We start from the raw sequence: 14,807 nt of genomic DNA, 5'->3' as shown, positions 1-14,807 counted from the left end.
GCTCCGCTGGAAGGAAGCTCCCTGGCTCTTCCCTGCAATCTACAGTACCAGTAAGAGGGAAAAGAGAGGGGGGGCATTAAATTTGGCAGTATATATATATATATATTTTATTGAAAAGCAGCTATTAGGGACATAACTCAGTTAGTCCCTGTATATATATAGCGCTCTGGTGTGTGCTGGCATACTCTTACTCTGTCCCCCCAAAGGGCTTTTTGTGGGTCCTGTCCTCTGAGCATTCCCTGTGTGTGTGGAGTGTGTCGGTACGGCTGTGTCGACATGTTTGAGGAGGATAATGATGTGGAGGGGGAGCAGATGCCTTTAGCAGGGATGTCACCCCCTGGGGGGCAGACACCTGAGTGGATGAGTTTATGGCAGGAAATGAGTGCACGTATAGACTCCTTACATAAAAAATTTGACGACATGCCGACTGTGGGACAACCGAGTCTTCAGCTCGTGCCTGTCCAGGTGTCTCAAAAGTCATCAGGGGCTCTGAAACGCCTGCTATCTCAGATGGCACAAGTAGATGTCGACACGGATACTGACACCAGTGTCGACGACTATGAGTCAAATTTAATGCCCGTTAAGGCCATTCACTGCATGATTGAGGCAATGAAAGAGGTGTTAAATATTTCTGATTTACATCCAGGTACCACAAAAAAGGGTACAGGTTGAATATCCCTTATCCAAAATGCTTGGGACCAGACGTATTTTGGATATCGGATTTTTCCGTATTTTGGAATAATTGCATACCATAATGAGATATCATAGTGATGGGACCTAAATCTAAGCACAGAATACATTTATGTTTCATGTACACCTTATACCAGGCTTTTTCAACCAGTGTGCCGTGGCACACTAGTGTGCCGCGACCAGTTGCAAGGTGTGCCGCGGAGCCAGAGCAGCTTCCTGCACCTTCAGAGTGAACTGTTGGCCCGGGCTCTTCTTAGAGGATCATTTATGCTCTGGCTGTGACCTGTGCCGCGTTGACGCGGCGGTGTGATGTCATAGGTCACGGCCGCCGCATCTCACCACCCAGCCAGCCCACCTGCCTGCCTGCATACACTTCTTCCAGTTCCCGCGTGCATCCACAGCTTTCCTTGCCCATCCACATCCACACCTGCCTGACCGCACGCTGCTCAGTATTCGCAGCAATCCACTATGAACAACCCCCGTAACTGAGGGACAGGGAGGAGGACAGCTGCCCGGAAGGGGCTAATATTTTTTATGTTATTTCTCCTGTGGGGAGCAATAGGATTTATGAAGGGGGGAACAGTGTGAATAATTCATGTGGGGCGCAATAGGATTTATGTGGGGAGAAATGTGATTGATTGATTTATGTGTGAGCAACATGATTTATGTGGGGAGCAATGTGATTGTTTTTTCTATGTAGGCCAATGTATGTGTGGATTTTTTATTACTGTGAAGGCCAATGTGTGTTTTTTAGTTTTTTTCTGTGGGGAACGGATGGTGTGCCTTGGCAATTTTAAAATATTGTTTGGTGTGCCGCGAGTGAAAAAAGGTTGAAAATCACTGCCTTATACACACAGCCTGAAGGTCATTTTAGCCAATATTTTTTATAACTTTGTACATTAAACAAAGTGTGTCTACATTCACACAATTCATTTATGTTTCATATACACCTTATACACACACCCTGAATGTCATTTATTACAATATTTTTAATAACTTTGTGTATTAAACAAAGTTTGTGTACATTGAGTCATCAAAAAATAAAGGTTTCACTATCTCACTATCACTCAAAAAAGTCCGTATTTCGGAATATTCCGTATTTCGGAATATTTGGATATGGGATACTCAACCTGTATTATGTTTGGGGAGAAAAAACTACCTGTAGTTTTTCCCCCGTCAGATGAATTAAATGAAGTGTGTGAAGAAGCGTGGGCTTCCCCTGATAAGAAATTGGTAATTCCTAAGAAGATACTAATGGCGTTCCCTTTCCCGCCAGAGGATAGGTTGCGTTGGGAAACACCCCCTAGGGTGGATAAAGCGCTCACACGTTTGTCTAAAAAGGTGGCACTACCGTCCCAGGATACGGCCGCCCTTAAGGAACCTGCTGATAGAAAGCAGGAGGCGATCCTGAAGTCTGTATATACACACTCAGGCATTATACTTAGACCAGCTATTGCGTCAGCATGGATGTGCAGTGCTGCCGCTGCGTGGTCAGATAAACTGTCAGAAAATATTGACACATTAGACAGAGACACGATTCTGCTAACAATTGACCATATCAAAGACTCAGTCTTATACATGAGAGATGCACAGAGGGAAATCTGCTGGCTGGCATCTAAAGTGCATTATCCATCTCTGCTAGGAGATGCTTATGGACTCGCCAGTGGACTGGAGATGCAGATTCCAAAAGGCACATGGAAGTTTTGCCTTATAAAGGGGAGGAATTATTTGGGGATGGTCTCTCCGACCTAGTTTCCACAGCAACGTCTGGGAAGTCAGCATTTTTACCCCATGTCCCCTCACAGCCTAAGAAGGCGCCATTTTATCAGGTTCAGTCCTTTCGGACCCAGAAAAACAAGCGGGGAAAAGGAGGGTCTTTTCTGTCTAGAGGCAGAGGTAGGGGAAAAAGGCTGCAGCAAACTGCAGGTTCCCAGGAACAAAAGTCCTCCCCCGCTTCCTCTTCCAAGTCCGCCGCATGACGGTGGGGCTCCACAGGCGGAGCCAGGTACGGTGGGGGCCCGCCTCATGAATTTCAGCGATCAGTGGGCTCGCTCACAGGTGGATCCCTGGATCCTTCAAATAGTATCTCAGGGATACAAGCTGGAATTCGAGGCGGCTCCACCCCACCGGTTCCTAAAATCTGCCTTGCCGATTGCTCCCTCAGACAGGGAGGCGGTGCTAGCAGCGATTCACAAGCTGTATTCCCAGCAGGTGATAATCAGGGTACCCCTACTTCAACAAGGCCGGGGTTACTATTCCACACTATTTGTGGTGCCGAAATCGGACGGTTCGGTGAGACCCATTTTAAATTTGAAATCCTTGAACACATACATAAAAAAATTCAAGTTCAAGATGGAATCGCTCAGGGCGGTTATTGCAAGCCTGGACGAGGGGGATTTTACATGGTATCCCTGGACATCAAGGATGCTTACCTGCATGTCCCCATTTACCATCCTCACCAGGAGTACCTCAGATTTGTGGTACAGGATTACCATTACCAATTCCAGACGCTGCCGTTTGGACTCTCCACGGCACAGAGGGTATTTACCAAGGTTATGGCGGAAATGATGATACTCCTTCGAAAAAAGGGAGTTTTAATTATCCCATACTTGGACGATCTCCTAATAAAGGCACGATCCAAGGAACAGTTGTTAGTGGGAGTAGCACTATCTCAGGAAGTGCTGCACCAGCACGGCTGGATTCTGAATATCCCAAAGTCACAGCTGGTTCCGACGACACGTCTACTGTTCCTGGGAATGATTCTGGACACAGTCCAGAAAAGAGTGTTTCTCCCGGAGGAGAAAGCCAGGGAGTTGTCTTCTCTAGTCAGAGACCTCCTAAAACCAAAACAGGTATCGGTGCATCACTGCACGCGGGTCCTGGGAAAGATGGTAGCTTCTTACGAAGCAATTCCATTCGGCAGGTTCCATGCCAGAATTTTTCAGTGGGACCTGTTGGACAAGTGGTCCGGATCGCATCTTCAGATGCATCGCTTGATAACCCTGTCCCCAAGAACCAGGGTGTCTCTTCTGTGGTGGCTGCAGAGTGCTCATCTTCTGGAGGGCCGCAGATTCGGCATACAGGACTGGGTCCTGGTGACCACGGATGCCAGCCTACGAGGCTGGGGCGCAGTCACAAAGGGAAGAAACTTCCAAGGACTATGGTCAAGTCAGGAGACTGCCCTTCACATAAATATTCTGGAACTAAGGGCCATTTACAATGCCCAAAGTCAAGCAAAATCCCTGCTCCTACACCAGCCGGTGCTGATCCAGTCAGACAACATCACGGCCTTGACAAAGAGTAACCCACTCGAAACGCGTTGGCTGAGGACTATTGCCTGCTGGACACTGCCCCACCCGTGCTGTGGGAAAGGTACGACCACTTTTGTTTGTTTACGATTCAGTCAGTCAGGATACCGGTCCCTCACGTCTGGATAAAGTTGGTCCAACCAATCCCCCACATGGGTGGCCGCTGCCTGCAGCCAACATTTTATAATATTTTATTTTCATGTTTATAATCTATTAAAAAATTATATACCTTTTATAAGAGTCTCCATTCGAATTGAAGAAAAACAAAGAAACCTTGATGAGCATACCATATCGATAACATCTGTGAGTACTGGTACGCATCCATGTTTTATAAAGATACCTTGATGAGAGGATAGCACACTATATAAGTGTAAGTGAGGTACGCACAATAAGAAATTAATTCCACTATCTCAACATGCATACCGTCAGGATTGCGATCCCAATATAAAAGATACCTTGATAGGTTTATCATCACATTTGTCCTGTGTAAGTGGAGGTATGCATTTGTTTTAGAGAGATATCCCGATGATGTAATATCTTGAAAGAAACCTTGATGAGCATTGTGAATAGATTTACTTATGTAAGCCAGGTATATCTACCACTATACATACTGTTTTTGGAGAAAATAGACCCCATCTCTTAAGAAGCTTCTTTAGAATATTCCTATATATCAGCGGTTAACCCCTAGTCATTTTTATGTTTTTTCCGTACTGATAAACTCATTGGGAGAACATTGGAGTGAGGAAAACCAAAGAAGAATAAGAAAAACACCCGCAGATCCGAGTCATCACGTTATCCATGATAAGTACTGATCTCTACACACTCTCTCAGCGCCAATTCCCTTCACCATTCCTTTTCACCCTCTACTCAACATCACGGCAGTCGCCCATGTGAATCGACAGGGCGGCACAAGAAGCAGGATGGCAATGGCAGAAGCCACAAGAATTCTCCGATGGGCGGAGAATCATGTACTAGCACTGTCAGCAGTGTTCATCCCGGGAGTGGACAACTGGGAAGCAGACTTTCTCAGCAGGCACGACCTCCACCCGGGAGAGTGGGGACTTCATCCAGAAGTCTTCCAAATGATTGTAAATCAATGGGGTCGTCCACAGGTGGACATGATGGCGTCCCGCCTAAACAAAAAACTAGAGAGGTATTGCGCCAGGTCAAGAGACCCTCAGGCGATAGCTGTGGACGCTCTAGTGACACCGTGGGTGTACCGGTCAGTTTATGTGTTCCCTCCTCTACCTCTCATACCAAAGGTATTGAGAATAATAAGAAAGCGAGGAGTAAACACAATTCTCGTGGTTCCGGATTGGCCAAGAAGAGCGTGGTACCCGGAACTTCAAGAGATGATCTCAGAGGACCCGTGGTCTCTGCCGCTCAGACAAGACCTGCTACAGCAGGGGCCCTGTCTGTTCCAAGACTTACCGCGGCTGCGTTTGACGGCATGGCGGTTGAACGCCGGATCCTGAAGGAAAAGGGCATTCCGGAGGAAGTCATTCCTACGCTTATTACAGCCAGGAAAGAGGTCACAGCAACTCATTATCACCGCATATGGTGGAAGTATGTTGCATGGTGTGAGGCCGAAAAGGCCCCAACGGAGGAATTTCAACTAGGTCGATTTCTGCATTTCCTGCAAGCAGGAGTAAATATGGGCCTAAAACTGGGCTCCATTAAGGTACAGATCTCGGCTCTGTCGATTTTCTTTCAAAAAGAACTAGCTTCAGTACCTGAAGTTCAGACATTTGTTAAAGGAGTGCTGCATATTCAGCCCCCGTTTGTGCCCCCTGTGGCACCTTGGGATCTCAACGTGGTGTTGAGTTTCTTAAAATCACATTGGTTTGAACCACTAAAAACCGTGGATCTGAAATATCTCACGTGGAAGGTGGTTATGTTATTGGCCTTGGCTTCTGCCAGGCGAGTATCAGAATTGGCGGCCTTGTCCTGTAAAAGCCCTTATCTGATTTTCCATATGGATAGGGCAGAATGGAGGACTCGTCCCCAGTTTCTCCCAAAGGTGGTGTCAGCGTTTCACCTGAACCAGCCTATTGTGGTGCCTGCGGCTACTAGGGACTTGGAGGACTCCAAGTTGCTAGACGTTGTCAGGGCACTGAAAATATATGTTTCCAGAACGGCTACAGTCAGAAAATCTGACTCGCTGTTTATCCTATATGCACCCAACAAGCTGGGTGCTCCTGCTTCTAAGCAGACTATTGCTCGTTGGATTTGTAATACAATTCAGCTTGCACATTCTGTGGCAGGCCTGCCACAGCCAAAATCTGTCAATGCCCATTCCACAAGGAAGGTGGGCTCATCTTGGGCGGCTGCCCGAGGGGTCTCGGCTTTACAACTTTGCCGAGCTGCTACTTGGTCAGGGGCAAACACATTTGCAAAATTCTATAAATTTGATACCCTGGCTGAGGAGGACCTGGAGTTCTCTCATTCGGTGTTGCAGAGTCATCCGCACTCTCCCGCCCGTTTGGGAGCTTTGGTATAATCCCCATGGTCTTTACGGAGTTCCCAGCATCCACTAGGACGTCAGAGAAAATAAGAATTTACTCACCGGTAATTCTATTTCTCGTAGTCCGTAGTGGATGCTGGGCGCCCATCCCAAGTGCGGTTTATCTGCAATACTTATACATAGTTACTGTTAACTAAATTGGGTTATTGTTGAGCCATCTGTTGAGAGGCTCTGTTGTTTCATACTGTTAACTGGGTTTCATATCACGAGTTGTACGGTGTGATTGGTGTGGCTGGTATGAGTCTTACCCGGGATTCAAAATCCTTCCTTATTGTGTACGCTCGTCCGGGCACAGTATCCTAACTGAGGCTTGGAGGAGGGTCATAGTGGGAGGAGCCAGTGCACACCAGGTAGTCTAAGATCTTTCTAGAGTGCCCAGCCTCCTTCGGAGCCCGCTATTCCCCATGGTCCTTACGGAGTTCCCAGCATCCACTACGGACTACGAGAAATAGAATTACCGGTGAGTAAATTCTTATTATATATATATATATATATATATATATATATATATATATATACCTATATTTCATTATTTTATTTTATTTTTTCGGGGGGGGAGGGCCCTGCCTATTATATCAGTCCCGGGCCCCACAAACTCTTTTGGCAGTCCTGGCATCCCAAGGTATGTTAAAATCTAAATACAAATGCAACTTGCTACACATGCTGTAATTATGTTTGACAAATGAACTTATGTTGAACTGTAAATGATGCTCTTTGTGGCTGAATAAAGGCTTTAAGGCAAAGACACAGATGCTCGGTAAGCTCCAACGACTGAAATATTATCTATACATATAATAAAACTTTAAAGGTTGTGTGTGTACATAGCCCCAGTTCTGGGGACTGTTTATGAATTATGTATTTAAAAAAAACAAATGTGGGTATTTTTGTCTGTCTGTTCATTCCAACATCACACAAAAACTGTTGGATGAATTTGGATGGCGTTTTCAGTATATATATATATATATAGCTTAGTGACCAAGAAAGAAAGTGAGGTATATATGATCTTGATGTGACATCAGGGAGAGGAGAAATAAAGGAAAAACCAGAAGCTTGACACACATTGCATGCAGTGTGCAGGCTCCGCGTGTCCAAAATAACTATATGTATATACAATACTGTATATGCATATATTGTACATCGCTCAGGGCTGCAGGCGTAGCTCTCAAGGACCAGCTGCTTCTCCCATGGGCAGCTTTACGTGTCTTGCTCATGAGATACTAGCCCCAAGCATCTTTTTGTGTTAATCCCTGAAGTAAATATTCTTTACAAAGAAATTTTGGTATCAATATAAAATATAAATCACAATATTAGATGGCACTACTGTCTTTATAAAATTAGTTCTGCTGAACATTAACAGACTTCCATGCGATTGATGCCGCTGGCAAACACTGGTTAAATATAAATTCATAGTCAAAGATCTAAACTATGTTTAATATCTGATTAAAAATAGTATTGTATTGATATTGAGGACATCTAGAGCAATCATCATGATTGGCAATGAAGCCCCGAAAAGTACAATTTATTATAGCTGCATATATGATTTTATGCATCCACTAATTTTTAAAGAAAAGTCCTCCCGAGACAGAGGCTCGAGGTGTTAGCAGAGGAGGGAGGAACATTGAGCTTATTACTGATGACAGTCACCCCATAAGGACAGAACACGTAATATAATATCCAGGTAACACTAGTCATTGGGGCCATGCTCCAAAAAGCGAAGCATTCAGTGACTGGTAAATTGGCCCAGAGAGGATAATAGGGGCTGCAGTCTGCATTGTTCACCTTTGATTTTGGGGCGATTAATTTACAGTATTGCATCATTTTTGACCATCTTCACTGACTAAAAAAATGCAACTTATATTAATGGCATGATAAATAAAGAGTAACAAACACAAGACTCATATTTGTTATTAGGGACACCCACCAAGGTAAGCTGCCAGAGCTTCATTTCCTTCATGTTTCCTTGTTTTAAATGAATTATTTTGAGGTGTGACAATAGCATCAGACTTAATCATGACGACGGTTCCGTTCCAGTCATAGGCTCCAACGGCTCCAAGCATCACCCAGTCCTACACATCATAATAAGGAGATAGTGATTATAAGACAGTCCCATTACAGTACATACATTAGGGCTCTCTGCATATTGTAATAAATACAACTGATTTTTCTAAAGCAATATGAGAGTCTTCTTTCTGTATTGTCTCCATACAGCTGTTTATGGGAGCATTGTGCTGTCACTATGAATACAGTCTGTAACATATCATCACAAGGCAGTATAAGCAGTATAATGTATTTTATGGTTATGTTTGCATCAAGCAGCTCAGATCATACGTTAGGTTGGCCCATCCAAATGATCTACACCAGTGGTCAGGTAACAGGGGTAAATTACCCCAAATGGGGTAAAAATGAAATTCCTGGGGGTAATGGACGGTCACGCTGCTGAGACACAGCCCCGGCCGGCTTGCAATGTGACGTGCTGACGTCACACCACGCTCCCTCCTGCCCGCCCTGCGCTGTGCTCCTGGCCGCCCTGTGCTGTGATCCTGGCCGCGGTGTGACGTGCTGATGTCACACCGCGCTCCCTCATGCCCGCTCGTCCTGTCCTGTCCTCCCGCCCGCGGCCCGCTAACCCACACACTTGAAGTGTTCTCTGGCTGACCGCTGACAGAGTTCCGCAAGATCAGACAGTGGCCCACATAACAGTGGGAAATTCCCATTGACATTACTGAGGTGAGGATGTGACCATTTGTCTCCTAGAAGTCGTGTGTCGTCCCCCCTTCATCAATCTTTCTTACATTCATTCTGGTGTTTTGGGGAGAAAGTGTTAATTAACCCATTCATTGCCAAAAAATAATTGGCAAAAATAATGAAAAATAAAAATAATAATTTTATATATATATATATATATATATATATAGATAGATAGATACTCAGAAATGCCATATAAACAGTGATAACCAGTATATATGCACAATAATATATGATTTACTTCCTTTCAAATCAAGGGGGTAACGTCGGCGGATCTAAATATATTTTGGGGTAAAAGGTAAAAACGTTCCTTGACCCCTGATCTACACTCAGGCAACTGCTGGTTAGCTAGACCATTGTAACTTCATGTATCAAACCTGTGTTTCCATTCCTACCGCCTAAAGCACTGTGCCCATGTTTCACCTGACCACCAGTAACATCTCTCTTTTGACACACATGCCCAAACAGTCAACAACAATGTCGACAAGTTTAGAATGTCGCCATGTTCCGTCAGAATTTTGACACTTTCTTCTCAATGTTGCATTTAACATTCTGACTTTCACAATTGCAACATTGACAAAATATCAACATTATGAAATTAAGGTTAGGGTTAGGCTGCAACAGGATCAGGGTTCGGCTAAATGAGAAGTGTCAACATTATGAATGTCAACATTCTAATGTCGGCTTCCTGATTTTTGACATTCAGGCCAAGTCGACATTATGATGTTACAATTACACTATATTTTGTCAAAGGGACATCAATTATGTGAATTCCTACTTCAATAGTTCTACCAGGGACATACAGATGATGGTGCAAGGAATGCTACCGCCCAACACGCGAGGCCGGGGAGATGGTATAGCAGCACAACATCCCCGTAGGCACCGGGCTCTCAGCTTTCTCCGCCGCCATGTCAGGGGCCAGAGAGAAGAAGAAGCAGAGGACGAGCAGTGGCTAAACTGTTACGTATGGGGTGCAGAGGCATAACTGTGGGAGGCAACGGAGTCATCTGCCGCCGGGCTTCTGCACTGAAGGGGGGCACCTCTCCTCCCATTCTGTGACACCATTCAATAAAGTTAATTGATAGCCGCAGCTATCTCTTCCGTGGTCAACTCTCCCACTTGTCCCTGCGCCTTACGTCACACACTTGTTATTATAGATGCACATTTTACAAGTGTCATACCCAGGGTTAGAGCCCACAACCTATTACGGGTTGGGTATGGGTGACCGGCGCTTGGGATCCCGCCATAACTATACGGGAAGCAGATACCTTACTGATAAAGCTACTTGCTACTGTATAGGAAACATGAGAATTAAGCCACTGATGGGGTGTGAAAGTGGAAGGGTGGGTTGTAAGCTGTGGCAGGGAGGATGGGCGGAGCAATATTATTAAAAGCAGCCTATAATTTAGAAGTCTACAGTAAATATACCTTAGAATAATGGGCACTGAATCCGGTTTGGGCCATCTCCATTTCAAAGGATGATGCCTGCTGCTCAGTTGTAGCTGAAAATCAAAACACCATTGTTAATACGTTATATCATTATACAATGGCAAATGGCAATAATTTGATATTAAATTATTGAATTTATGTTTTGTGTACTCACTGGGGCTGATGCAGTTTGATGCTTGAATGCCAAACAAAACTCTAACTAAACTAAACAAACTCACGTTCAATTAAATTCCCCTCATTGGGGTAAATTTACTAAGGTGGGAGATTTTTAGCACTGGTGATGTTGCCCATGGCAACCAATCAGATTCTACTTACCATTTATCTAGCTGCTTCTAGCAGATAATATATATAATCTAATTGGTTGCTATGGGCAACATCACCAGTTCTAAAAATCTCCCACCTTAGTAAATTTACCCCATTGTGTCTAAACAGTTTTAAATGGAGATTGCATGTCATGATTATGAAAATAAAATGCTAATATACTGTGTGTCCCAATTAAGAAGTTAATTTAGTCAAAATGGTTAGCAGTGAATCACTGTGCCCCCTATACAGGTAGAAGGGGTTACTATATTACGACAAAGGAAACAGATATATACAGATGGAGCCCTGCTCATCTATCCCTTTAATAGGATTAATTGAGCCAGTGTGTCGGACTTAATCCCCTGCTGTAATGACTTTGGCAGTCATTCCGACCTGTTTGTACACTGTGGTTCATCGCTGCAGTGCGAACTGGTTGGAAATGTGCATGCGCGGCACCTGCAATGTGCACGGGCGTCGTTGCCCAGCGACAGCCGTCACCGGGCAATGACCAGAAGAAAGAAGAAAGTGATCGCTAGTGCGATCGCAAGAAAATTGACAGCGGGGTGGCGTTCCGGGGCGGATACTCACCGTTTTCCGGGAGTGTCCAGGTGTTTGGAGGGTGGTTGTCTGACGTCAATTCTGGGACCTTCATCGCTGGATCCATCGCACAGGGTAAGGAGCCGCAGGGCTGTTCTTGTTCTGCACAAAACTTTTTTAGCATAGCAGGGCTGCACAAGCGATCGCAGCCCTGCTATGCTAAAATACACTCCCCCATAGGCGGCGTCTAGTTGATCGCACAAGCAGCAAAAAGTTGCTACGTGTGATCAACTCGGAATGACCCCCTTAATCCTCTGCTGTATTATTCTCTCTGTATTGTATTTGCAGCTGAGGGCAATATATGAAAGGCTTATGCTAATAAACTTTGGTGCACCATGGCGCAGCATAGAAGGCTCCATCTGTACTATACTTCAGAGGCCGGCTTTCTTGATTACTCAGAGATGCCCTGCTGTTCCATAGGCCAACCATTCTTATTAACCCTTCAAGTTTTCAAATGTCCCTAAAAGACTGCATAATATTCACTGGCCCTGAAAGAACCATAAAATTGGAATCTAGAGACAAATATTTATTGCTTATTATTAACTGATCAAAGTAAGGCATATCATAATAAATGTTTGTGAAGGCGCTTGTGTAAATTTGTACATTCACCATAAAGTACATAGGGATAATTCAGCACATGAAATACTGCACAAGGTACCCGGTCAGGATCCCGGCAGTCAAAATGACGACACAGGGATCCCGACACTACATGGAATGCCGACACTGGCATCCTGGATTGGCTCCCATCTATGTCCCGGCGAGCATCACCCACAAGCAAGTTGGATCTCTGTCAAGCGGGTGCTCTTGAAATAATTTTAAATTGTTTTTAAACACAAAACGGCCCACCGAAAAAGTATGGTTGATGACATATTGCAAATAAATATCAGCACACATTGAATCCAAATTTCATAAGAAATACTAGCAATTAAAATGAAAAAGCACATGCAACATATAAAGCAAACAGTCACTCCTGATCAGAAGTAATATGGCTATTGAAAGCAAAAGGACAACATAATTTTGCAGTATATGAAGATAAACGTATAACATGGAATATGTCATACTTAGAAGGCTCACTGCCATCTCATTCTCACCATTGTCTGGAATTAAATGTAAATTGCTGCTGGAGCCTGGAGAGCAGTTAGAAGATCCCTAGCAGAACCAAGAAGGGTGTGAGGGGGCGTAGCCATTACAAGTCAAGCACGGTTTCCATGATAACCAGAATCTGATTTGTGCAAACCTCTGTCCAGGGTGGGTGATCGGTGAGACCCTGGTCTGAAGGGCCCTGTGAGTGCCTGGCTTATTTCCAAATGAAGGGAATGGGGAGAGTGGGGAGTGTAGCACAGCTCATACGGAGACGATGGTGAGCAGTGAGTGACAAGAGAAGTAGGGATGACCATCAATGTCTCAAAATCATCGTTGGTCAATGCCCATTGCTAAATATTTTTGCCATCGATGGGGGTGAACCGAATGGGTTCCAATGGTATAGCTCTGCCCCGGACACTTGCAAAGCCCCGCACCCAGCTGTTTTTGGCCTGTGGGCCATTCAGTGAAAGAACAGGGATGACCATCGGTGGGTGAAACAATATATGGTGCTCCATAGCATAGTTTTTTTTACCATCAATTACCACTCACAGCTTCACCATTGATGCTAACCATCACGATGGTGAGCACACTAAAGGCCATCCCAAAAGAGAGGTGTAATTTGTGCATTCACCCAGTCAACCCCCCCTCCCCCACCCCCATTCACAGGAACTTAGGACCGGGCGCCTGTTAAGGCACACAGAACAGGTACTGCAACTACGTGCAGTAGCCGGCATAGGCATCTATGAGGAGGTGATATAAATTTGGGGGAGAGCTCGCAACCCACAGGGTCAGACTGGTTCACAGGTGTCCAGGGGAATGCCCCGATGGGCCCCATAGTCTGCAGTCCCCATCCACTCCTTTAGTGTTTAGTAACTTGGTGGAGCAGGATCATGGCTGATTTGTTTCTATGGAAACTACACCAAGATTAGGACACCTGCCAACAAAAGTGGATGGTCCAGACACATCCCTATCCCCTCATTTATAAAGAGGCCCTGTTCTTTGCATGCCCTCTCTAATGGTTGGCTAATTCCCTCTGTGCTGGATTGCCATACCCCCTCTGATGGCAGACCACACCCCTTAAACTTCTTGGGCATGGAGATTACATTGTGAATTGCCAATTTTTGGGGAACAGTCTACTACTTAGGAATGTACCAAATTTTCTAGACTTTCTCCCATCCCAGACTTCACCAGAGGTTTGTGTCCATAGTTTTACTGTTGAGTCTTTTATGTTTAATTTTTATTTAACCTGTTTTGCATTTATATTTTTGGATGTCAGTGTGTTATATCTATTGTTTAATCAGCACATACTACATTGTGACTTTCTTGTAATATTAAATCCCATGTAATTAACTTCTTTCTTTGTTTTCTTAAATAATCAATTTGTCAAATAGGCTTAGTTTTTATTTTGATACATTTTTGCAGGAAATCAGTTTACATTAACTTTGATTTGACAAGAATGTGACTGCAGTTTGGAGTAAATTAGTAGTGACAGTGTTTTGTTTATAATAACGAGTGCAGGATAGATTTTTGAAGGTAATAGTAATTTGTAGGTAGTCCGGGTGGCCTTGTTTTACACAACTTTTGCACAACCACATATAGTATGCATGCCCATGTGTGCCGAATTGTCAGAATTTCTTGCTGTTATGGGCACACAGTATTACACAATTTATATTGCTGTTGGCTTAGACCAGTGTTTCTGGTCCCTAGGAAACCAGAACAGTGCACATTTTTATTGCTCCACGCTGGAGCACAGGTGTATTCATTACTGACTGACACATTTAAAAGCTCCAGAGGTGGTACTAATTATTTCACTTGTGTTTCTGTGAGGATCCCTGGAAAACATGCACTTATAGGGTTTCTGGAGGACTGGTGTTGGGAAACACTATCTTAAATAATGACATGGGACATTGCTAGATAATCCGTAATGTGAGCAAAGAGTCTAACATCTGTAGGGGCTTGTAGTGAGTAGGCTACCCTCCTCTGAGCAATGGTCTTCCCTAGTGATATTCAATAGAATGTTACATGGACACAAGATAGTAAAGGCTCTGGCACAGAGCATGTCTTTTTGCAGATGTCACTGGGAAGATGGCAACGTGTAGGAGGAAGAGGAC

At 44.4% G+C, this 14,807-nt stretch overlaps 1 protein-coding gene across 1 annotated transcript in view; it reads right to left on the bottom strand.

The window, feature by feature from the left end:
* The window catches only part of ITGA1 (integrin subunit alpha 1), a 334,632-nt gene that overhangs the window by 81,945 nt on the left and 237,880 nt on the right, over positions 1-14,807 (bottom strand). The window contains exons 11-12 of the mRNA XM_063964201.1: positions 10,696-10,769; positions 8,444-8,588 (exon numbers count right to left, since the gene is read on the bottom strand). Coding sequence (XP_063820271.1) covers positions 8,444-8,588; positions 10,696-10,769 — 219 coding nt within the window. The remainder of the gene's footprint in view (positions 1-8,443; positions 8,589-10,695; positions 10,770-14,807) is intronic.

This window comes from Pseudophryne corroboree, chromosome 1, assembly GCF_028390025.1.
Source record: "Pseudophryne corroboree isolate aPseCor3 chromosome 1, aPseCor3.hap2, whole genome shotgun sequence".
Taxonomy (NCBI): Eukaryota; Metazoa; Chordata; class Amphibia; order Anura; family Myobatrachidae; genus Pseudophryne; species Pseudophryne corroboree.
The sequence above is the reverse complement of the archived record's forward strand: the minus strand, read 5'-3'. Positions and strand labels throughout refer to the sequence as shown.